Source organism: Sphaeramia orbicularis, chromosome 12, assembly GCF_902148855.1.
Source record: "Sphaeramia orbicularis chromosome 12, fSphaOr1.1, whole genome shotgun sequence".
In the NCBI taxonomy this organism is placed as follows: domain Eukaryota; kingdom Metazoa; phylum Chordata; class Actinopteri; order Kurtiformes; family Apogonidae; genus Sphaeramia; species Sphaeramia orbicularis.
The window spans coordinates 30703839-30726879 of NC_043968.1; the positions used below are offsets into that span (position 1 = coordinate 30703839).

The 23041-nt window shown below is 39.3% G+C and overlaps 1 protein-coding gene across 1 annotated transcript; it reads right to left on the minus strand.

The window, feature by feature from the left end:
* Positions 1 to 5427: 5427 nt before the first annotated feature.
* On the minus strand, positions 5428 to 21706 carry tmem168a (transmembrane protein 168a). The gene is made up of 6 exons (XM_030150210.1): positions 21665 to 21706; positions 20170 to 21142; positions 19703 to 19978; positions 17752 to 17894; positions 8608 to 8885; positions 5428 to 7093 (listed from the first exon to the last, which is right to left on the minus strand). Exons 2-6 carry the CDS (start codon positions 21001 to 21003, stop codon positions 6549 to 6551), a joined length of 2076 nt encoding a protein of 691 aa, XP_030006070.1. The 5' UTR covers positions 21004 to 21142; positions 21665 to 21706; the 3' UTR covers positions 5428 to 6548.
* Positions 21707 to 23041: the final 1335 nt, after the last annotated feature.

A 23041-nucleotide genomic window follows, 5' to 3' on the forward strand; every position in this document is an offset into this window, starting at 1 on the left:
GGCTGAACTAGATTTTTGTCAAAGCTGAAATTCAGTTCGGTGACACGTTTTCGAAAGGATATTCACAAAAATGGACACAATAAGCGCAAAATATGCTGCAGCAGTACCACTCTCCATCTACAGGTACAGGGTGGGGAAGCAAAATTTACAATATTTTGAGGCAGGGATTGAAAGACAGTGTATGACCAATTAGTTTATTGAAAGTCATGAGAATTTATTTGCCACAAGAAAATTTACATAATAGAAAATGTTTTTATTCTATGTGTCCTCCTTCTTTCTCAATAACTGCCTTCACATGCTTCCTGAAACTTGCGCAAGTGTTCCTCAAATACTCGGGTGACAACTTCTCCCATTCTTCTTTAATAGTATCTTCCAGACTTTCTCGTAATAGTTTTGCTCATAGTCATTCTCTTCTTTACATTATAAACAGTCTTTATGGACACTCCAACTATTTTTGAAATCTCCTTTGGTGTGACGAGTGCATTCAGCAAATCACACACTCTTTGACGTTTGCTTTCCTGATTACTCATATGGGCAAAAGTTTCTGAAAAGGTATGGATAATAGTGTTAGGTATGATTATGACACCAATATATGTTTGGTTTCAAAACAATTGACGTAGTGCCTGCTGAGAAAAAACAACTAAATGTTCATTGTAAATTTTGCTTCCCCACCCTGTACATCTCAAAAACTTAGAATATCATGAAAAAGTTCAATATTTTTTTGTCACTCATTTCAGGAAGTGAAACCTCTATATTATATAGACTCATTAGACATAGAGTGAAATATTTCTTGAAATTTTAATGATTATGTCTTACAGATAATGAAAAACCAAAATTCAGCGTCTCAAAAAATTGGAATATTGCATAAAATCAATAAAAAATGATATTTTAAACAGAAATGTCAGGCTTCTGAAAAGTATGTTCATTTGTATGTACTCAAAACTTGGTTGAGCCTCCTTTTACATGAATTACTGCATCAATGTGTCGTGGCATGCAGGTGATCATCCTGTGGCACTGCTCAGGTGGAATGGAATGGTCATCTGCACTGTTGGATCTGGTGTCTTTCATCTTCCTCTGGACAATACTCCATAGATTTTCTATGGGGTTCAAGTCAGGTGAGTTTTCTGGTCCATCAAGCACAGTAACAGTTCAGAAAACACAGTGGACCAACACCAGCAGATGCCATGGCAGACCAGATCATCACTGACTGTGGAAACTTCACACTGGGCTTCAAGCAACATGGATTCTGTGCCTCTCCACTCTTCTTCCAGACTCTAGGACGTTGGTTTCCAAATGACATGCAAAATTGACTGTCATCTGAGAAGAGGACTTTGGACTTTCCATAGTCAGTGGTGGTTTGTTCTGCCATGGCATCTGCTGGTGTTGGTCCACTGTGTTTTCTGAAGTCCACAGTCCACACCCCCATCTACCAGGACATTTTAGAACACTTCATGCTTCCTTCTACTGATAAGCTTTATGGAGATGCTGATTTAATTTTACAGCAGGACTTGGCACCTGCCCACACTGTCAAAGGTACCAAAAGCTGGTTCAATGACCATGGTGTTACTGTGACTGATTGGCCAGAAAACTCACCTGACTTGAAACCCATAGAGAATCTATGGAGTATTGTCCAGAGGAAGATGAGAGACACCAGATCCAACAGTGCAGATGACCTGAAGGACACTATCAAACCAACCTAGGCTTCCATTCCCCCTGAGCAGTGCCACAGGCTGATCGCCTCCATGACATGACACATTGATGCAGTAATTCATGTAGGAGGAGGCTCAACCAAGTATTGAGTACATATAAATGGACATACTTTTCAGAAGCCTGAAATTCCTGTTTAAAATATTCTTTTTTTATTGATTTTATGTAATATAATTTTCTGAGACACTGAATTTTGGGTTTTCATTATCTGTAAGCCATAATCATCAAAATGTCAAGAAATAAGGCTTGAAATATTTCACTCTATGGCTAATGAGTCTATATAATATATGGGTTTCACTTTCTGGAATGAGTGACAAAAAACATTGAACTTTTTCCTAATATTCAAATTTTTTAAGATGTACCTGTATTTAGACTGTTAGAACAGACCTTCTCTGCAGGGCTAGGAACAAAGCAGATTGAAAGTATTTGTGTTCATTATTAGCTGTTTGGTTGTATGTAACTATGCAAGAATGGTTATGGATTTTTTGTCCAAATAAATCCTTAATGTAGAGATTACTTTTCAATCAGGTATAATATGCATATAACTCCATTTGGACAAGTATGTTGTTACTCCATAAAACACTGAAAAGACTTACATTGCATTACAGTGTTTATGCTGTTACCTGTGTTGCTAAAGTTCAGCCATTCACTCAAACTCCCTGGGTGATACAAACTACAGGGGTTGGACAAAATAATGGAAACACCTTAAAAAATCAACAAAATATAATTTAATATGGTGTAGGTCCGCCTTTTGCGGCAATTACAGCCTCAATTCTCCGAGGTATTGATTCATACAACTTGTGAATTGTTTCCAAAGGAATTTTAAGCCATTCTTCAGTTAGAATACCCTCCAACTCTTTTAGAGACGATGGCGGTGGAAATCGACGTCTTACTTGAATCTCTAAAACTGACCATAAATGCTCAATAATGTTGAGGTCTGGGGACTGTGCCGGCCATACGAGATGCTCAACTTCATTAGAATGTTCCTCATGCCATTCTTTAACAATTCTAGCTGTATGGATTGGGGCATTATCATCTTGAGGTGAAGGTGTTTCCATTATTTTGTCCAACCCCTGTATATTTCCCCTGAGCTTGTGAAGATGCCTGGGCTCCCAGATGTGAGTTCAGAATAGGAAAGTCATCTTTTTCACTAGCCTAGCTCAGCCTAGGCCTGTCCCGTCTCAATCCAAGTGTGACAACAAAGCTAATTACAGAACCTCCGATCCCACAGAGCTGACAGTCTTGTTAGCCTCCGATTTACACTTTTAATTGAATCAAGCGCATCCACATCATCTGGCTCATTCTAAGTATATTTGGCTGCTTACAAAAGCCAATACACAGAGCAGTTCAGTTTGATTAATTAGCAATCTATACTGATGACACACCTTCAGAGGGCCACATTTACAAATAAGATTTCAGAGTTAATGTGTATTTAAATATGTCCTATCCAGTGCTTGCTTTATACATTTCTATCCATATTAACCTCTCTTTTAACAAGTACAAATGGGTTTTTCTCTGTATATGGAGGTCGAGGTAGCCCAGATACCAGCCAACACAATATTACACAAAATACACTTGATTTCTTTATCCTGTATTAATCTTGAGCCTTGATTTACAAGAAGGAATATGTCTAATAACCAAGGATACTACGTCTCTTTCACTCACTCCCTCCCTCAGCACCAGCTCACAAATCCTTGCCCAGACTCCAGTCCTTGGACCATGAATAATCCCTTCAAATCTCTGTCTTGACTTTGCAAAACTATACATTTCATCTGATATTCTTATCTTGGCAGAAAATGTTGAAGGAATCAAGCATTTCGCCTTCCAGTTAAAGCAGGCCATGACGCCTTCTGCAAAAGTTTGGTCAGGATTACACACACCGTCGTCAGTTTGCCACAACCATGACAACCCTGAGCCTGTGATTCAAAATAACAGGAAATGAGTCACAATCCAGGTTTTGCCTTCTGGTCACGATACCATATAGATGATACAGTGGATGATGCTAACTATCCGTTATAAAATGAACATATGTTTACAGAGTGCAACATTCAAAGAATGACCTGAGTGCAAGGAAATTTTGGCATCTTCCTCCAAATAATTGTCTGCATAGTGGGAAGCATCACATGGTTAAACGGCCACTAAACACATTCTCAGCCCTTGTAATTTGAGATAATGGCTTTGACATTTCAATGTCGGACCTACTGCGAGCCACACAAGCAGGCATCTTGAAAAATAGGGCGAAAGTTGGAGTGGTGATGCTGTTGAATTTGTAATCACTCATCCCATTACTCCTTCTGTTCCAGAAGAAGGAAAAAGGGACATTCAGCAGCTATGTATATACCTGGTTCTACTGTATCTAATTTAAAATGCATGCCTCCTTGATGTCAGCGAGGTATGGGAGGTGAAAAAGAACACCTAGGTAGAATCACCAAGTGGCTTATGCTTTTAAATCAGGAGCACTGAGATGCAATTATTTATCAAAGTCTTCCCTGCAGAGCTCAGACACCCCTTCCATTCATTATTAAATAGATGAGCAGTTAAAACCCAAGCAAATTACACAAAACACTTTTTAAACAAATTAGAAACGTATCCCAGAAAAAGGCATAAAAATAGGTGTTCCTCCACCTTCAATGGGAATGCATAATAATGAAGGAACAGTTGATGTATTTGCTCCACCAATTCATGCTCTACACTGTCTGGGCTGTAAAAGCAAATGTATTTTCCCGAATAAATTGCAGCCAAATGACAAGCACATCACTTTGCCTGTATTAGAAGGTAACGCCCCATGACGGCTGTAATTACCCCACAGACATGAGTCTCAGCTGTAGAAGAACAGTCACACAGAAAGGCGTAGAGAATTGGTATGTGTGTGTGTTTGAATCTACACATGTATCCATGTTTATGTGTATTTGACAGTGCGCGTCCGCCTCTGACTCAGCACATCCGCATAGGCCTCAGAGGCGGCTGGCTCTTTTATTACCTAATCCAGTTTAGGAGATGAATCCGGCCCGTAATCTAATATTCTCATAAATGATTCCCGCCATATACATGAATCCCTGACCTTAGCTATAACTGCAGCTTGCAGGCTTCAGCAATGAAAAGAACACCCACACGAGACAGCATTTATTCTGGTCTCCTTTTCACTAATTGCCACTGTGAATTGCTGGAATTATTGGTTGAACCTGCCTAATGGTTTGATATTTATGGTACCTCGGCACAGTGAGTTTAGAGCGATTAAAGGTCACCTGGCTTCACACCACCTTTCTCCTCGGCTTTTCTAGCTGATGTAGCTGGAGTGTTATGACTAAAAGTTGACCTTGCTTCATCCAGCTTTCATCTATTTTTTCCCCCAAACCTTGTCCTTTGCCCATAAGAGCACCTTGAGGCATGAGTCAGGCCACAGCGCAGTCCCTTCAACACATGTCGAGGAAGGCACCAGAAATAACTGAGGGGACCGAATCCCTCAGAGATGGTGTGCTGTGTGTTGTTTCATTTTCCCTTTACACTCTTTCTCATTTTTCTCCAATTCACAATCCTAATATTTGACAGCAGTGCTCGAGCAGAGTCTGTGTTTACTCAGTGTCTGTAAAGCCAGCCATGTTAAATGAGCCTGGCTGCCTGTCTTACACTATGTCTTATTTTCTCCCCGATCTTCTGTTTCCATCTTTTTTTTTTATTCTAATATATTCTGTCGCTAAAGTTGTCACATAACTACACCGGGCTATTTCATTTGTTTATTCAGAGTTTAATTCTGACATTTTCAGATACAACATTAGTTCGAGCAAAATGGAAGGGGATCATCCAACGAAGTGAGGCACATGGGTAATGACATGTGGAAAATAACACTCGGAAACGTCGCAGTGAAGCAAAGAAGGCAGCAAAAATATTTCAGAGTGTAGGGATGTGTGGGTGAAAGATGCAACATAGCAAATAAAATAGAAAAGATGGTAAACATCAGAGTTTAAGGTCACAGTTTAAGCAGCGATGGGTGCTTTTTGTGTTTGCGACAAATTATGTTTTTGACTTATACAAGACAGGGAATAAGACACGAGCAGTGTGGTAATGAGAGGTCTTCCCCCCAGCATCTTTGTTCATTTCAGGAATAAAGGCGTATCTGAATAGTTGAAGTGAAGACGAAAAGATCCCTACATCAGAATGACAGGTGGGTATTGTGGTTAAAATGTCTGGTAACCCGAAGGCCACAGGTTTCACCCTCGAACAGTCATCTCACCTACATGCTTGACAGCTTTGGAAGACACCGGACCTCTCCCAGTTCACTTTTTAGAGTCGAGTAAATCTGCTAAATGTAAATAACAGGAAAGGTAAAGGTATATAACCTCTAGGAAGTCAGGCATTCCATTAAGGATAATCCCGAGTACATCTTTAAGGCACTCGAAGGCATTGGATTACTCTAAAATGTAATATAAAAAAAAAAAAATCTGAAACCTTAACCAAAAATGAATAATGTTGTGATGGCAAAATAATATTCAAAAACATACAATAATCTGTACTAAAATATGATGAAGTAATTGAAAACACAAACTTTGGTTAATCTTACCACCTCCATTGTAATGAAATAATTTTACAATTATCATTATGTCTTCATTTCTTCATCCACCATCTCATTTGGCATTTCCAGTTCTTTCTTTTTTGGCGTATTTGCAAGTGCTGCAAAAATACATCCTGGAGGAACCCAAAAACATCTGACTGAAAGCCAAATGTTCTCATGTTCATGGTCAAATGCTTTTTCGCCCTTTATATTCCAACTTGTAATTGGCAAACTCCAGGTACTAAACACAAAAAACCAGAGTCAAAATACACATGGCACCTTTCCCAATTATCTAAGAGTGCACCAGTTTAATACCCTGTCCCGTGTCCAGTACAGCCGGTGGGAACCAAGCTAGTTTACACCTCCTGAAGCAGCGCAGGCACACGCTACACAACCAGAACAGATTAAGGCCACAGCACCAATTGGACAAGTGCACCATGGGATATGTAGCCTTTGGAAAGTGGGTTTTCCAGTGCTTGGCCACATCGCTTCCAGTCGGCAGGTGAAGTGTGTAGTCACTCCAGCGCTTGGACACGCCGTAGACGGCAGTCACGGACCGCCCCCTTTCCGACCACTGAGTGTCGCTGTCTGGGTTGCAGTTGAACTCCACCCATTCGGAAGTGAAGTCCCCGAGAAATGGGGTGTCCCCGGCCTCAGGGTCCAACCGAGACAGCTCGGCCCCCTGAACGGCGACGTAGACCCCCTCCACCCTACGCACCTCCTTAACCCAGGGAAGGGAGTTCTCTGTGTCCAGGACGACGATGAGACGGGAACAGTGGCCTGCGTTTTTCTCCTTCCACAACTCCAGCAACTGGGCCAGATGGAGACTCTCACCTCCTGCAGCAGAGGAGGTTAGAAATGATGAGTCACAGAGAGAATGCAGCGGGAAATAGAAGACAAGATATGGCGAAAATGTGACCAGGATATCAAGAGGGTATGCTAGAATACACACAATTTAATAAACCTCATGAAAATACAGGCCCCTGTTTTGTTGAACTCTGAATGTGTGTCTATGCACATACTTCAGGAGATGAATATATAGTGTGTATAGAGCCACTATAGGAAGTTTTGTTCAAGGACATTTCAACAGAATAGATAGCTGTTGATGGACATGCAGTGGCTTTGCAGGGATCAAACTTGTCAACTTCCACTTGCGGGCCTGTCTGTCTGTCTGTCTAACCGCTGTCACCACAACCTCACAAACTGTACAAAGAGGTCTGCAGATGGCAGACCCAAAGTGCAAAGATCAGAGGAGAGCTATGTCAAAAACAGATTTAGAATATTATTTCCCTTAGCTCATGCTGTACTGCACCACTTAGCTATGAAAGTAAAATATACTGCTGACGACCTCCACAAAGACTCATATTTAGGAGAAATCTTTGGTCTCATTTTAGAAACATTGCATTACTCCTTATGATCGGCACAGCAAACTGGATCTTTCATTGCAAGCTGTGCAATTTCCACTCTGACTGACTCAGCTTTTATAACTGTGGGAATCATAGAGGAAAATATGACTTCAAAACTAACTGTCCCCAATTTGGACTCCTGCCAAAGCAACCGCAGTTTGTCAAAATGTGTACAATTATCCACTGAGCGCCGACTGAAAACGTCCTCACGCTGCCTTCAGGATGGTGACACAAGAAAGTGATTATCTTTTCAATGGGGATTTTTTTTCCCCTCTTGTTTGCAGCAGCACACAGAGATAATGTGTCAAATAATCTCTGAACACAAGAGCTGGAGCTGACACGGTGTTAACCTGCTGCGATTCTCATTTCTCTTCAGGGAATGGTTGTGTCACACCAGACCGTCTGCAACTTTTTTCTGAATCTCCTCTACTGGAACCAAACTTCTGTGCAGAGCCCTTCACAGAAATTCCAACTTTTTTCTCTTACTTATGTGATCTGTGAAAATCAGCCTCTGATTGACTGAGAGGTCAGGTGAAATGAAAAGAATGGAAATCTGACTGTAATGTAAATCATGTTGGGAGAGAGAATATAACATGTACTTCATGTTCTCCAAGAAACAGCCCTGCCACAGATTTATTTTTTGCAAGAGCTGGTGATACAAGTTTTCATTCCTGCAACAGCATACTTGAAAAGCTTTTATAAATAATCCTTGAATTAATACCCTTTCGGCAATGCAATATGCATTAACTCTGGATGTCTCCTAATAATTTAATTTTTTATTATATAATACTAGTGAAAAAGTGGTAAAGGCTTGATGCTATTGGAGGGAAAATGAGTTCGAGATATATTGGAACCATGACTGATATACTTCAAAGAATAAGCAAAAGCATAAAAGGTATCAGATAATATAATAAGACAAATAACAGCTGGATGCCGTGCTCTCACCCGCCAAAGCCCAGGAACCGGTGCCACGGTGCGTGTGCCCACTGTAGAAAATGAGGTAAGTGTCGTGCCGTGGTCCATCAGCCGTACGAAGCTCCAGAAAGCTGCGCAGCTTGTTGAGCACAGCCTCTAATGTAACACCACTGGTGGAATAGTCACAGCCAAAGGTCTGGATCATGTGCTGGGAGAAGAGGCGCTGGACATTGTTGAGCATGCCTGTAGAGCGCATGTTCAGCTGCTGGACCTGCTCCGGTGGTAGCAGAGTGGGTTGGCCATCAGCACTGGAGCAGAGACAGAGTTAAAACAAAATGTGTTATGTGTTCATTTTTTGCCATTTACTCTGAGGAAGACTGATGTTAAAACTGAAGTTAAGACTGAATTAGGTCTGAAGTTAAGACTGGAGTTAAGACTGAATTAGGACTGAAGTTAAGACTGGAGTTAAGACTTAAGTTAAGACTGAATTAGGACTGAAGTTAAGACTGGAGTTAAGACTAAATTAGGTCTGAAGTTAAGACTGGAGTTAAGACTGAATTAGGACTGAAGTTAAGACTGGAGTTAAGACTGAATTAGGACTGAAGTTAAGATTGAAGTTCAGACTGAATTAGGACTGAAGTTAAGACTGGAGTTAAGACTGAATTAGGACTGAAGTTAAGACTGGAGTTAAGACTGAATTAGGACTGAAGTTAAGACTGGAGTTAAGACTGAATTAGGACTGAAGTTAAAACTGAAGTTAAGACTGAATTAGGACTGAAGTTAAAACTGGAGTTAAGACTGAATTAGGACTGAAGTTAAGACTGGAATTAAGACTGAATTAGGACTGAAGTTAAGACTGAAGTTAAGACTGAATTAGGACTGAAGTTAAGACTGAATTAGGACTGAAGTTAAAAATGAAGTTAAGACTGAATTAGGACTGAAGTTAAGACTGGAATTAAGACTGAATTAGGACTAAAGTTAAGACTGAAGTTAAAAATGAAGTTAAGACTGAAGTTAAGACTGGAATTAGGACTGAATTAGACTAAAGTTAAGACTGAATTAGGACTGAAGTTAAAACTGAAGTTAAGACTGAATTAGGACTGAAGTTAAGACTGGAGTTAAGACTGAATTAGGACTAAAGTTAAGACTGGAGTTAAGACTGAATTAGGACTGAAGTTAAGACTGGAGTTAAGACTGAAGTTAAGACTGGAGTTAAGACTGGAGTTAAATCTGGAGTTAAAACTGCAGTTAAGACTGGAGTTAAGACTGAATTAGGACTGAAGTTAAGACTGGAGTTAAGACTGAATTAGGACTAAAGTTAAGACTGAAGACTGAATTAGGACTGAAGTTAAAACTGAAGTTAAGACTAAATTAGGACTGAAGTTAAAACTGGAGTTGAGACTGAATTAGGACTGAAGTTAAGACTGGAATTAAGACTGAATTAGGACTGAAGTTAAGACTGAATTAGGACTGAAGTTAAGACTGGAATTAAGACTGAATTAGGACTAAAGTTAAGACTGAATTAGGACTGAAGTTAAGACTGGAATTAAGACTGAATTAGGACTAAAGTTAAGACTGAATTAGGACTGAAGTTAAAACTGAAGTTAAGACTGAATTAGGACTGAAGTTAAGACTGAATTAGGACTAAAGTTAAAACTGAATTAGGACTGAAGTTAAGACTGAAGTTCAGACTGAATTAGGACTGAAGTTAAGACTGGAGTTAAGACTGAATTAGGACTGAAGTTAAGACTGGAGTTAAAACTGAATTAGGACTGAAGTTAAGACTGGAGTTAAGACTGAATTAGGACTGAAATTCAGACTGAATTAGGACTGAAGTTAAGACTGAATTAGGACTGAAGTTAAGACTGAAGTTCAGACTGAATTAGGACTGAAGTTACGACTGAAGTTCAGACTGAATTAGGACTTAAGTTAAGACTGAAGTTCAGACTGAATTAGGACTTAAGTTAAGACTGGAGTTCAGACTGAATTAGGACTTAAGTTCAGACTGAATTAGGACTGAAGTTAAGACTGGAGTTAAGACTGAATTAGGACTGAAGTTCAGACTGAATTAGGACTGAAGTTAAGACTGAATTACGACTGAAGTTAAGACTGGAGTTCAGACTGAATTAGGACTGAAGTTCAGACTGAATTAGGACTGAAGTTAAGACTGAATTAGGACTGAAGTTAAAAATGAAGTTAAGACTGAATTAGGACTGAAGTTAAGACTGGAATTAAGACTGAATTAGGACTAAAGTTAAGACTGAAGTTAAAAATGAAGTTAAGACTGAAGTTAAGACTGGAATTAGGACTGAATTAGACTAAAGTTAAGACTGAATTAGGACTGAAGTTAAAACTGAAGTTAAGACTGAATTAGGACTGGAGTTAAGACTGGAGTTAAGACTGAATTAGGACTAAAGTTAAGACTGGAGTTAAGACTGAATTAGGACTGAAGTTAAGACTGGAGTTAAGACTGAAGTTAAGACTGGAGTTAAGACTGGAGTTAAATCTGGAGTTAAAACTGCAGTTAAGACTGGAGTTCAGACTGAATTAGGACTGAAGTTAAGACTGGAGTTAAGACTGAATTAGGACTAAAGTTAAGACTGAAGACTGAATTAGGACTGAAGTTAAAACTGAAGTTAAGACTAAATTAGGACTGAAGTTAAAACTGGAGTTGAGACTGAATTAGGACTGAAGTTAAGACTGGAATTAAGACTGAATTAGGACTAAAGTTAAGACTGAATTAGGACTGAAGTTAAGACTGGAATTAAGACTGAATTAGGACTAAAGTTAAGACTGAATTAGGACTGAAGTTAAGACTGGAATTAAGACTGAATTAGGACTAAAGTTAAGACTGAATTAGGACTGAAGTTAAAACTGAAGTTAAGACTGAATTAGGACTGAAGTTAAGACTGGAGTTAAAACTGAATTAGGACTGAAGTTAAGACTGGAGTTAAGACTGAATTAGGACTGAAGTTCAGACTGAATTAGGACTGAAGTTAAGACTGAATTAGGACTGAAGTTAAGACTGAAGTTCAGACTGAATTAGGACTGAAGTTACGACTGAAGTTCAGACTGAATTAGGACTTAAGTTAAGACTGAAGTTCAGACTGAATTAGGACTTAAGTTAAGACTGGAGTTCAGACTGAATTAGGACTTAAGTTCAGACTGAATTAGGACTGAAGTTAAGACTGGAGTTAAGACTGAATTAGGACTGAAGTTCAGACTGAATTAGGACTGAAGTTAAGACTGAATTACGACTGAAGTTAAGACTGGAGTTCAGACTGAATTAGGACTGAAGTTCAGACTGAATTAGGACTGAAGTTAAGACTGAATTAGGACTGAAGTTAAGACTGAAGTTCAGACTGAATTAGGACTGAAGTTAAGACTGAAGTTCAGACTGAATTAGGACTTAAGTTAAGACTGAAGTTCAGACTGAATTAGGACTTAAGTTAAGACTGGAGTTCAGACTGAATTAGGACTGAAGTTAAGACTGGAGATAAGACTGAATTAGGACTGAAGTTCAGACTGAATTAGGACTGAAGTTAAGACTGAATTACGACTGAAGTTAAGACTGGAGTTCAGACTGAATTAGGACTGAAGTTCAGACTGAATTAGGACTGAAGTTAAGACTGAATTAGGACTGAAGTTAAGACTGAAGTTCAGACTGAATTAGGACTGAAGTTAAGACTGAATTAGGACTGAAGTTAAAAATGAAGTTAAGACTGAATTAGGACTGAAGTTAAGACTGGAATTAAGACTGAATTAGGACTAAAGTTAAGACTGAAGTTAAAAATGAAGTTAAGACTGAAGTTAAGACTGGAATTAGGACTGAATTAGACTAAAGTTAAGACTGAATTAGGACTGAAGTTAAAACTGAAGTTAAGACTGAATTAGGACTGAAGTTAAGACTGGAGTTAAGACTGAATTAGGACTAAAGTTAAGACTGGAGTTAAGACTGAATTAGGACTGAAGTTAAGACTGGAGTTAAGACTGAAGTTAAGACTGGAGTTAAGACTGGAGTTAAATCTGGAGTTAAAACTGCAGTTAAGACTGGAGTTCAGACTGAATTAGGACTGAAGTTCAGACTGAATTAGGACTGCAATGTCTTGTCAGAAGCAGGGATGGAGGAGAGAGACAGGACCGAAGAGGAGAGATAAATGAGTGAGGAGTTGAGAGTTTGACACGATGGGGTGGAGCTGCCGTCTGCAGAAAGGAGAGGATGAGATGAGATGAGATGGGGACAATCAGATGGAAGCAGTAGGAGTGGTGGATCGGTGCTGCAGGAAATGACATTAGCCTTAGGGATGTAAAGGGAGACAAGAATGAAAGGAAAAGGCATTAAAAAAAAGAGTAGAGTGGAGAGTGGAGTAGGGTCTCAGTGAATATGAGTGGGAACTTCAGAGGGATAGATAAGGGTAAAATGATTTTATGAGGCTGGGTTGGCACCATGAAGGTTTAATTTAATCTGAGATCGGGTTTAATTTAAAGTTTAGTGAAACTAGGTTTAAAACAAGTGAAGTAAGCAGTGCTCTGCTGCAGTTTATTAATTCCATGTTGATCTAAATGTTTACATAATGTTATCAGTGTTAATAATGTAGGTGTTTACACCACATTAACACTAAGGAAATAGGCTACATCATACGTTTGCATTCTGTCAGGGCCTTGTAAGTAGAAAACAGGAAAGGAACCCCTTAACATCCACATACTCCATGTTCCTTAATAAAAATAATTTCTTGTTGCCAGTTAGCTTACATATGATAGCGCAGAAGAAAACCTTTAATTTCTCATCCTTTATGAAAAAAAACAAAAAAAAACACTGAACAATAAAGCCAAACAACAGAGGAAAAACACCCAACAATGAGGGTCACACTGTTTTAGCCATGTTCGCCAGCTGGTCCTGTCCTCCTATTCAACTCTATACTGTTTCCTATTGAATGGTATCGTCACAGAAATTCAGGTTGGGTTTTCCGATGTCACAAAGTGTAAATTCAACATTTCATGCAACAGAATTAAAATTTAATCTAGGTTTAGAGCAAACATTACATTGAAATTGAAAAGGTTTAACCATAATCTTTCATAATTTTAAGCTTTATTATTTATTTCAACTAAACCATGCTTTGATTGAGCTTCAAATTGGATTGGTATAACCCTACCTAAATGTTGTATTTGTCTGTGTGAGTGTGGAGCTGTGTGTTCAGGTAAAGCATACAGTACAGGGAAGACGATATCACTACATACCCAGTCAAGGCTAGCAGATGCAGCTATACATTTTCTTTTAATCTCTGGGCTTGATGGCATTCACGGACAAGCAGATGGCAAAGTCATACTTCACTCCTACAGACATCTGCATAGCTCTGCCTCACATTACGCCTTGCACTTTTATTATCACCCATAACCTCACTTTGACAAGGACAGGGCAAAGTTTATCTAATGTGAGTGAGACAGAATTGATTTTTTTAACCAGTGGACTGATAAGTGGTCATTATTTCTTCATGGAGAATCTTCATTTTCCTTAGGTTTTTCATGTGATCACTATTACTTGTGACAGCACTTATTTGCCTTTTACATCTTTCTGATTATTTCTCATATTTAAGTACATATTGAAAACTTCATCCTACTGTAAACAGTAATTAAATGACTCAGCATTAGGACACAATACTTGACAGTGTGATTGATTTGTTTCCTTTGCTAACAACCTCGACACTTCCTGCTGGAAAGATATAGTACACTTGATGCTGCAACCTCTGCATGGCTTGGCAAGCTTACCATTCACCTAAACCCATCTAATCTTTTCAGATCTCATGGCGCCCAAGGGAGTGAAGGCCTGTAGTTTGAGATTCAGACCACATCCACCCCTGTTATACTCTCTCTTTCATCCTTAAAAAAAATCCTGTCCTTTTCTCCACAGCACCTCTCAGAGCTCTGTCTGTCCTTTTTTGTGTTTACCATTCTCCCACACTGTTTACAACCTCAGTCTTCTCCTTGTGTTTTCTTCTCACCCTCGTGTCTTACCCTGCGTTCCTCCCCTTCTCACCCCCTATCTCTCTGATCTCCCCGTGGGGCTCTTGTCATTGTGAAAACATGATCTGCAGCCATCAAACAGCCGATTATACACTGCTGCATTCTCATCATGCTCTCAGTCCTCCCTATGGACTTTGCACATACAGCCTTGCATACAGAGCTTTAGCAGCTCCAACAGGACATGGGCCTGCATCCAAAATCACCTGGAGAATTAAACACTAGTTTGGCTGCTATCGTCCATGAATGTCTAAGCTACTTTCCATCTAAAAGGTTGAATATACAAAGAGTGGTCATAAATATGTTAAAAAATCTCCAGATGCTGGTTTTGAGACAGCCAAAGGGCTCATGAAAATGAGAAACACCAATGTTTAACTGATGCAGAGCTTCTGCTGTTTAGGAGAAGAAGACATGCCGGCATTATCAAAACATACAAGGCTATTTCAAAAACCACTTGGCCCAACAGAGAGGGCACGGGGAAAGGCATGAGCAGCAGCTAATGGCTAGTTGCTTTAGCAGAAAAACTTAGTATGCTGCAGAGGGAGCAGTGGAATGATCCCTTAAGGGCTGAAACATTAGCAGCATGTTTATGCATAGTTATTGGCCTATTTATCCACTTGGTTTTGTGCTAACTGAAAAGGGAGTAGGAGTGAGTGATCATATTTACAAATGCCTGTGCTGCCAAGAAAGGCTTCAACATGGTGTAAATGTGTTTTTCTGCCACATCACCACAACAACAACGAATCAATTACTGAATAAGTTGACAGAAACTAAGTTTATTTGCAAGTATTCTAATAGTTTAATTAATTTATTACCAACAAGCTCTGATTAAAACTAGATGCAGTTTCTCAAAAGTGGGGATTTATTTATTTATTTTTCCATCTTTTTAGTTTAATTAGGCAGTTAAGAACTCAGAGATGAGGGATGTTGCTGTGGATTTCAACTCTTATCCACAAAAAAACATTCTCCATTTGCTATTATAAAATAAATGTCACCTTTCCAAAATTTGTCATAGCCTGGGGTTTGGTTAAAGTTACAAGCTTCAATTACCTATACAATGTTCCCAAATGAAAGTGTGTGTCTCAAACACCCTTTGACAAGCAAAGTCCAACTCTTGGCTTTGACTTGAGAGGAAGGAAGTTTTCACTGACAAGACGGCCACTGGCAAGCAGCTTACTCTGGGCAGACGGAGCTGGTCAGTCTGGCTGGTAAGTCCATTTAGACAAAGGAAACTCTGAGATTAAACCTGTAGGAGCTGAAGTCAGCAGGAAAAACAGCAGAATGTGAAAATATACACCTTTGTGCTGCAGCTCTCTTCTGGGTACAAAGTAAACGACCAAAAGTAAAGCTAAATAATCCCCTTCTGTGTTGAACTATGTCTGATCAATTCTGATGAGTGATCAGTAACTACAGCTGTCAGTCACATATTAAACCCTTCTATTTGACTGGAAACACCTGCTGTTAGCCAAAGTCAGCATCACCGGGTAGATTTTCAAAAACAGAGACAAAAATGGCTAGAATTCTTGTTTGTCATGGAATTTTTGCCCAGTGACAACAAAAAATGATCAACCACTACAGCTTTAAGGTTGTAATCACACATAAAAATCTGAACCGTCTTCTTCCGTCTTCTGTTTTTACTGGCAATGGCAGTGTCAAATAACTTTCTGTATTGTTCCAAACAACTTCCCATCCAAATACCTTTTTAACACCATAAATGACATCAACAATGATTCACTTTGATGTGAGGCATAACCACCTCTTTTGGGGAGATCCAAGACTGGCTGTTTGGTGTGCACTGCGATCTGGGGGAGGTTTCATAACTGTACATTTGGATTTGATCAAGTGGGAAAAAAAGTCTACAAGTCTGCAACAAAAAAGGTTTGTGTGAGATCTCCCTAAACTCTCACCACTTTGTTGTTCAATGTTGGGATAGATGAAGGCTACAGGCATAAACCCAAACTGGCAACAAAACTACTTGAAGAAGTGAAGGAAAAATATCAAGGTTTGGATTAAAACAGACCTTTTGAAAACATGTCAGAAAGCTTCTCTGCTGCTTACCCTTTCTCCTAACCCCACCTCAGTAGTTTGTTGTCTAAACCTGTCATTGAAAACTGTAATTAAAAACATTTAAGGTAATTAATTGGTGTGCAACATCATTATCTACCAAGATGAATGGATGCCTAGTAGACTAAATACTCTTTGGTTTTGGACTAATATTCCATAATTAGAGCACGACCCATTAATTGGGCCGATCATAGCATATCACCCATTAATCAACGTCGGTCAATATGAAACCGATGTATTAACTTTTTTGCTGCGCAGAGATTCTGTCGCTCGCTGCTCCTGTGTGTCTGTGCTGCCCAGGGAGTTAAGGAGGAGTAGTAAAGCGCATCAGTTTCACTTTCACTTCCCCTCCGACAATCACAATACTACACCCCCACCCCCCAAAATCACAGGCTGCTATCCCCCCTGCTCCGACAATCATGGACCACTCTTCCCTGCAACGACAAGGATGGAACAACCCCCCCACACGTGCTCCAAAAATCACAGACCACAATCTGCCCCCCCCGTCTGTATATTAATTATCACTTACATTTTTAAGAATGATTTACCAAACAATTTTTATGTCACTACTTACTACTGCTTATGTCATGATTCACATCTTTTCCAAGAAGTCTGCTCTCCTCAGCGTAAAAACTACTACATCTACAACCCGTGGTTCTCACAGGTCACGTACTAGTCTAATATAATACTATTATACAGCATTTTAAAGTTGTGTAAATTATCTTTGTGAGATAAACAAAGATTTATGCAACTGTTAATTCACGTCCACCATTTTTTAATATAAGACTATTACATCCTGTGTATATCAATGTTCTTAATTCATATATCACCTGATATATTAGTTATCGGCCAATATATCGGATATCAGCCGATATTTCAGATATCAGCTTTTTTTTTTTTAGCCCCCAATACTGATTTTGACCGCAAAAATCCCATATCGGTTGGGCTCTACTCCTTAATATACTACACAACTCATTGGTCAATACAGAACACATAAACAGGTTAATTCAGGATCAAAATAACCATTAGTTGTCATTTAATTCAAGCATGGGAATTTTTCTGCAAATGTAAATTTATATTTCTCTCCAATACCTGCAGTATGCAGTAGGTATGACCAGAGCATAGCCAACACATGTTCCTCCCAGGCAGCTGCCCAACTCGTGGAATAAACCATGTGTCAGAGACTCCAAAGGCAGCACCACCAGCAAAGCACTGAGAAAGAGACCACTGGAAGGCTGTTAAAAAAAAAAAAAGAACAAGAATTAGAGTCACTTCTATTCACCACTTAAAGCTTGTACAGAAGAAATCAGAGAAAGCTAATTGGTGGTGACACATCACAAGACAGTAATACAATATAGGACTGACAGAGTATTATTATCGCAGGACAAAACATGACAGGACCTCACTAAATGGAGACAAAATGCACTGTATACCAGCACTCTGAACATACATTACAAGCATCCATTCAAAACTGAAGTAGTAATGCAGTGTTCATTATGTCTGACAGTGAAGCTGTATGACTTGAGAACAAAACTATTATAATTCTATTGTCTTTTCTGTCAACATTTGATGTTTCTTCCTTTCTACAATATGACTTGCCAAAGATAAAACTGCACACTTGCATCTACACTTAATATATAGAGACACAAGACACAATATAGTGACACTAAGCACATGTTGCACAATAAAGCATTCCTTGAGCAAGTCTATTACAAAGTAATGTAATTTTGCACAAAAAGCAGTTGTAACTGTACAACATGACAGCATCTGACACAGACTCTGTTATTTATTTTTAATATAATCAATAACTGAATGGGTAAATGGAACAGCATCTGGCTAAGCAGAACATATTGTCAGGTCTACACTACAGTAACTTGGAAAAATATATTCAACTTTTATAAAATTACAGAATCCTTGAACGTCAAAACTATTTTCTCTATTCCTAAAATATATTGTTGTATGAAAAGGACTGACACAATAGTATACATTGCGATATAATATCCATAAGTGTGGGGTGAGAATATTTTTATACAAATCATATAAGTCATGAGGAAGTATGTGGGGGTAGAAGAGCTGCTTTGAAGAAAGTCTGACTACACCTATCATTTAAAAAGCAGTTTTTCTGCTCCAATTATACAAATGCATTACTCAGCGTCTTGGTCAGTTTAGTCTTAAAAATGCACTTCCTCTGGGGATTTTTGAAAGGAAAATACAATACATACAAAATAAACAATGTGTTTGAACGGGAGCAAAAGTATATGGATGGGTCTAATATAAATTCTTTGAGAAGCAGTGAATCTAATATAACACCACAAACTATGGCCTTACACATTTGCATACCGTTGAATCAACACCTTTCTGCCTCTAACAATACTGCGTATTTTAAGTTTCACTAAGGCAGTATTTATTGCTGAGACTGCAATAGATCGTACAGACGCTGATATGATGTCCACCCTTTGTGTCTATGTATGCATGAGACTTATGTGGATTCAGGTGATTTGTCGCATATTTTAGAATTTAAAACTATGCACAAATAAATAGCTACAGAAAAAATACAGAAAAAACTAAAATGTAACTTTCTTTTATGCAAGTGTTGGTGACTCCTTCCTCCTCAGGCAAATTTGCAACTGACATCAACAATGTGCAGATCCAAATTAGGACTCAGGCCCCTGAGACTCTTACAAGGTAAACGTCTAATAAGGCTAAATAAGTTATTGCTGCTCTTTATGCAAGTAGATAGGGATATTAAAGCGCTAATTAAATTGGTTCCGCATGTGAGCAGCAATGCGTTGGCTTAGGGAGCAACTACTGACTACACACAGCCACTAGCATCTCTCTCTAGAGTTTTACATAGGGAGTTTGATATGCTTATGCAGATCCTATCATGAAATCCAGAGAGATGTAAAAATGAGTGGGTACTGTGAGACTGAGTGAAACACATTTTCACCCATTCTCTAATTGTATCAAACTAGCCATACTCATTTCTGGTGATAATGTCCCTAATTGAAGTGTAAGTGGCAGTAATCTCTTTTTGGTGTCCTACCTGCCAAGACACAGCCCCGAGTATAACTGTCGACAGGATGCTAAAGAACACCAGCCGTTCAGAAATGAGGCAGAAGTGTCTGATGCCTCTGGAGGCCATGACTTGGTCCAGACTCCTGCTACTGGATCGCTGGGCCCGCCAGGCCTTTTGACAGTCTGTCAATTTCGTGTGGAATCCCCATATTGTAATTAGCAGAATAATGTGGCAGATGGACCAGAAAAGACCAAACAGGCAAAATCCTGGGATGACCAGATACCACAGCTCCAAATGACCCAGCTGTGAAAGACAAAAAAGGAGTTGTTTAATCACAGCCTTGAAATACCCAGGCGACACCAAACACAGCATCATTATTAAAACAATTACACTCTTTTTTCAGAGCTTTATTGAAAGTTATAAAGAAACTTAGTGACTTTATTACTACAATGCTATTTTCCTTGAAAGCAATTTTTGCTAAATGCTGATTGTACCTTTAAGGCAGCGAAGACAAAGAAGGCCATCTCAGTCAAACTCAGAGGCAGCAGGGAAAGCCTCCTCCACACCTTCCCAAGAGAGAGCACTGGCATCCAGCGCTCGCTGGGCCCCAGTCCACTGAAGTACACATCCATCACCGGCTCACACAGCAACCTACCCAGGTAACACCCTAAGGCATATGGGTTGGCTGTGATACCTAAGGCTTGAAAAAATGCAAGAGAGGTAATCAAAGCAAAAGTGACCAGGTTTGGTAAGGCAAGGAGGGATTTCATCCTCAGGTCCACGATAAGAGCTCCGAGGGCCACTACCAACCCTATTATGGCCATGGACTTATGAAGAAGCATAGTAGTGCTGGCAATGCCAAATCCCAAGAGCTCCAGCAGTTCAGCTGATGTGAGGAGGGTGGGTTTGTAACGGATGGAACTGCATATCCTCTCAGTGACAGCCCATACAGCTTTCATGACTACGCAGGCTAGGAGCAGATAGTTGGCCACAAGCTCCTTGACATTTAAATCCAAAGCAGGGCTGTTGAGGAAGCACAAAAGGCCAAGCAGAAAACCAAACCACAAGTGAAACAGGCTGAGGCTGGCCTTCTCCATGGCAAAGTAATAATGGAGTATGCTGGCAATTCCCAGGACAAACAGACCCAGGATGAAGATGACAAGAATCATCGGTTCGCTTGTCACCTCCCATCGTACATACATGCCAACACACACAGCCAAGAGGAGGTTGACACCGGACAGGTAACCAAGGCAACGTACTGATGTAAACACGTCCACCTCCTTAGGTCCATCAGCTGTCAGCTCCTCTTCCTCTTCTTCACGAGCCATAGTTGACTTCAGAGCAACAAAGCAAAATATAAAGGAAGTCTCTGGCAGTCAACTTGATCCAGTTACCCTTTGGAGATACGAGCAGGAAACCTGAAAACGGAGGACTGGACCCCTTGACGACATTCTGCAAAATCAACCCCTAAAAACAGTTCAGAAAGCAGTGTTACTTTGGTTAGCAGGTGAACAAAACATACTTCTATTTGACCATCCAAACCTATAAAGGTTTAAAGTCCCTACTTCTAAAACATAACAAAATCGTATTGTGGCTTTAAATATGCAAGAGTTGTAAGCATGACAAATGACTAATTCCAGGCGAAATTAAAATTTGCTGGTCATGCGATTAGTGAGAAGAGACAAAACTGTCGAGAGATGTATCAGGTAACGAGAGTTAAAGCAAAAGCCTAACGGCATATAAATAAAAGTAAAACAGTGGCTGCAGGCCTTTTGTTAAGTTCTGGCGATGTGGCACGTCGAGAAGTTTGCTAACTCAGTTAGCCCCTGTGCCGACTTATCATTTGTGGCTAGCAAACTGGCTAGTTAACGTATAATATTGTTTCTCTATGTACTGAAAGAAGTACTAGCAAATCTCACGCAGTTGTCAAACTGGTAATTATCAAAATAAAGTACATATAATTTCTTCAATCAACAAAATATTTCTTACATGGTGTTTATTTAGATGACAGCAACTTTGCTTCCGCCTTCTACGGTGTCTCCTAAGGATCAAAATACCTCAGAGTTTCGCGTTTCAGTTATGATTGGTTTATTGAGAGCACTGGAACCGAACAAAGGCTCTGAGACCCTTAATTTTTAACACGATTGTTTAATATGACTAGATTATTTATGCTCACATAAATAGTTTGGTAAACCTTATAATAATTTTATGTAATATAAACACATCGTCTGTCACCTTGATTCCCTGAACATAGTCTAATCTCTGAACATCAATATCCAGTGGCAGTGACTGGCACGCACCAGCTGGAACTGCATATTCATGTAAAGTCAAATTCTTATTTATTAGCATCACATAACTTCACACAACATCACATTTCTGAAACAGCAACATTAGCTTCCTTTCCGAAATGGCTTTTTGATGCAAGTTTTCTCTGAATCTGTATGTCTGCTTTTTAAAGCGAATATGACAAGCTTGACTGACTAGTCTGAATTCACCTACTGTTTGCCTTTCATATGCCTTGAAATGTAGCCTCAAAAATCTTCCTGTTCTTGCACTTAAAGTACAACCTAATAAATAAAGTGAATGTTTCAGTTAATTATGACTGAGAAGTGACTAGGGTGTCTGCTAATTCATTCCTTAACTGGTTCCAACATCATTTATTTCTGAATATAGAACAAGATAAGTAATATAAAGTAGGAGTCACCAAAAATGATAATTATTAGAGCCTTGACACAGTATTCATGCATAATTGAGGAACTCTGTAATCAAATGATTTCCTAAAAATGTAGCATGTGTGCAAATTGTGTATAATGAGCCATCTCTAAGGGGAATGGCAAAGCAGCACGTATCAGGGCTCATGAGTGGTGCAAATATGCTATCATGTCTTGAAGGTTAAAGTGCTGAAAGAGCTTCAGAAATACAAAGATTCAAGTAGGTAAGACAGGGAAAGGGAGAGAGGGAGTTACATTTATATTGCAGAGGGTTACATGAGGATAGAAATGAGAGAGACAGATATAAGAGACCAAAGGAGACAGGTCCTTCTGAATTATGCAGAGGGTACCTTCATTCTAATGTCAAACACACCTACACACCACACACACATATAATCCAAATTCACATCAGTGCTGCCCCAAAGTATTTGAACATTTATTTACATCAGGGATGTCAGTATTCAGAATGTGTTCCAAAATAAAATATGGTGAAGGAGGGACAAACCTTGGTACCTGATCAAGTTTGTGAAATGGCTGTGGTCATGGTTTTAAAAAAGCCAGTGTTAATTGCTGGTGTGAGAGATGATACCTGATTCAGAGCTCAAGGTGGGTCCCTCTTTATTTTCAGCCATAATCCCGACCTCAACACCCTTGC